The 3,334-nt window shown below is 49.2% G+C and overlaps 1 protein-coding gene across 1 annotated transcript; it reads right to left on the reverse strand.

Annotated features, from left to right (window-relative positions):
* Positions 1–584: 584 nt before the first annotated feature.
* Positions 585–3,325, reverse strand: LOC118757311 (the record flags this gene model as incomplete). Its single annotated transcript, XM_036492036.1, has 2 exons — positions 3,032–3,325; positions 585–1,655 (listed from the first exon to the last, which is right to left on the reverse strand). Coding segments are annotated over exons 1-2 (1,365 nt in total), but the record flags the coding sequence as incomplete, so codon positions are not given.
* Positions 3,326–3,334: the final 9 nt, after the last annotated feature.

The following is a 3,334-nucleotide window of genomic DNA, read 5'->3' on the forward strand; positions in this document are numbered from 1 at the left end:
GCGAAATGAATTAAAGCGACTTATGCATGCGTATAAACGTAGTAAATGATAAATACTGCAAAACGGTTTGAAGTGCATATATAAGAGTTAGGACATTTGCGTACACACAAATGTAAGTACATACGAAGATGTGGCCAAAGAGAACGTAAATACGCAGATCATACCGTATGCAGGGGGTACTTTGACAACACTTAAACATGAAATAGATACATCGAACATGCTAAAAGCCAAACGGGCCGCAACATCCCGGGCCCCGTGAATCAGCCCGATTCACCACATTCAGTGTCCAGGATCGCCAGCTTGGATACTGCTCTCTGCTTTACACCACCAGTTGTTCGGACGTCGACTCGCCTAATCTCACCATCATGCCCAGGGTAAACATGCTCTACCTTTCCACGGCACCACTCACGTCTTGGTACGTTAGGGTCGCATATAAAAACTAGGTCCCCTTCTTGTATAGGCTTCGCTGGTTGACACCACTTGACTCGCCGGGTCAATGTTGGCAAATATTCGGCTATCCACCGCTTCCAAAAGTGGTTCCTCAACTGGCGGGCAATTCTCCATTGCTGACGTAGTACGCAAACCTTCTCCAGTACGCTCTCTGCGGTTGGCGTATGTGCATCGTTCGGCTCACCCAGAAGAAAATTGTTAGGTGTAAGGGGCTGCTCTTGGTCGACGGATATAGGCAAATGCGTCAGAGGCCGGGAGTTTACGATGTTTTTCGCCTCAATCAGGAAGCAGTTGAGCGTGTGCTCCTTAGGCGCTGTCTCCTTCAAGGTTTGGCGTAACACCCTTTTGACGCATTGCACTAATCTTTCCCAGACGCCTCCTTCCGATGGATTAAACGGGGAGTTAAATATCCACTCAACTCCCTTGCTGGTTAGCTCATCTTGAATGCGGCTGCAGTCGAACACCTCACGGAAACGTTTGGCTTCCCTTTCTGTGCCGACAAAGTTCTTACCATTATCGGAACGTAGACGTATAGGCACACCACGACGATTCATAAAGTTTCGTAGAGCAACAATGCATGAGTCAGTGCTCAAATCATGGGCCAGCTCTAAGTGCACCGCTCTCACCGTCAAACAGGTGAAGAGCGCCACCCACCTCTTCTCAGTACTGCGACGAATGGTAACAGCTATCGGGCCGAAATAGTCTAGTCCCGTATAGCTAAATGGCCTTATATATGGCGTGAGCCTGTCAATTGGTAGCGGCGCCATTTGAGGCGGTTCAGGCTGTACTTTTCTTAAGCGGCACTCCAAACAGTGCGTGATTACGCTGCGTAGCAGAGTTCGTAGTTGTGGGATCCAATAGTGGCGTCGTATCTCGCATATTGTAGCCTCAGTTTTCTGGTGCCGCATAACTTTATGGTAGTGCATCACAACCAGTTTCGCGAAGTAGTGCTTTGGCGGCAATATGATGGGGTGTCCAGAGCTTATGGGCAGCCAGCTGGCGGCGTCGATGCGACCATTCACGCGGAGCACACCATCTTTGTCTATATATGGCGAGAGCTGTAGCAGCGCGCTGTTACGTGCGATATTTTGGCCGTTCTGTATCTGCTGAAATTCTGCAGCGAATACCTCTCGTTGAACAAGGCGGCACAATAGCTTCTTGGCAAGTTCGACTTCTCGCGCAGTCAACCCATATCGATTGTCTGCCTGAACACGGAGACGGCAAGTGTCCATAAAGCGCAATACCCAGGCTGCAACTCTCACCAGTTTTGTCAAGGAAGAAAAACGTTTAAAATCAATTATATTATAGTTAACGATTACCAGAGCGTATTTAGGGCGTAGTTCTTCATCATGCTCGTCTTCGCTGGCTTCGCTGTTGCTCGGAAATCAAGGCGATTGTTCGCGCGTGTAGCTTCGTCGGCGACATTGAGTTCAGTTGGTAACCACTTCCAGTTTGATGAGTTGGTAGCGGCCAATATTTCCGCTATCCTGTGCTGAACGAACGGTTTGTAGCGACGATGTTCGCTCCTAATCCACTTGACCACTGTCTTGGAATCGCTCCACAAAGTACACTGGTTGACGTCTAGAGAATGCTCCTCTCGTATACAGCTCATTAGGCGAGTTCCGAGAACGGCCGCTTGGAGTTCAAGACGAGGCACAGTTAATGACTTTATTGGAGCGCACTTTGACTTCGCGGAAATGAACGCCACTTCGATCTCGTCACTGGAACTTTTCGACCTCCAATAGGCGACGGCGGCGAAGGCTACCTCACTTGCGTCGACAAACACGTGAAGCTGTAGGGTTTTCGGCATACCCATGCGAAAATAGAACCGCGGAATAGTATACTCTACAACAGTAACCAGCTGATTTCGCCACTTCTACCATGCTTCGTTGATGCTAGTCGGCAACGGCTCATCCCAACGAATGTCGTGCCTCCACACCTCGCGCATAATCAATTTGGCTCCGATTACAAAATTACTTAAAAACCCTAAAGGGTCAAAAATGGACATCACGATGCTGAGGAGCTCTCTCTTGGTAGGAGGCCTCGACCCATATACAACCGCTGCGTCCACGTTATGAAATTTTAGCTTGAACCCAAAGCAATCGGTTGAGGGCTGCCAAAATAGTCCGAGGACTTTTTCCACCAACAAGCCCTCCTTCTTCGAGATAGGTCGCTTACCCTCGTCACCATCCAGCTCTTTTATTACCTTCCGTGAGTTTGACGTAAAATTTCGAAGCTCGAATCCGGCGTTCATGTGTATAGCGCGCACTACCTGCGAAACGGCGATAGCTTCTTGTACTGTACCGAAGCTATAAACCATGTCGTCCACATAGTGATGGTCTAATATGGATTTTACTGCACGGTCTACGACGGTGTTTCCATTCCGGTGTTCTAACGCGTTGACGGTTTTGGCGTAGTGGGCAGCACATGGCGAACATGCAGCACCAAATGTCATTACGCACATTTCGAAGACTTCTGGCTTCCTCGTAGCATCACCTCCTCGCCACAGGAATCGTTGAGCGCATCTATCTTGCCGCCGCACCAATATTTGGTGGAACATTTCTCTCACGTCCGCTCATACCGCAACTGCACCTTCGCGGAAGTGGAAGAGAATGGACGGCAACGACTTGTAGTCCTGTGGTCCCTTTAGTAGATGCGTATTGAGTGAAATACCCCCCACCTCAGCAGCTGCGTCAAAAACCAATCGCAACTTGCCCGGCTTATTAGGGTTGGCAACGGCGAAGTGTGGCAAGTACCAGGTTGTCGACGACGACAAGGCAGCATCTGCTGGTGACAGCTTACGCGCATAACCCTTAGCTATGTAGGACTCTATGATGCGTTTATATTCATCAGCGAACACACCATCGCGACTCATTTTCTTTTC

Source organism: Rhagoletis pomonella, unplaced genomic scaffold (assembly GCF_013731165.1).
Source record: "Rhagoletis pomonella isolate Grant_MI unplaced genomic scaffold, Rhpom_1.0 Rhpom_scaffold_16496, whole genome shotgun sequence".
Taxonomy (NCBI): Eukaryota; Metazoa; Arthropoda; class Insecta; order Diptera; family Tephritidae; genus Rhagoletis; species Rhagoletis pomonella.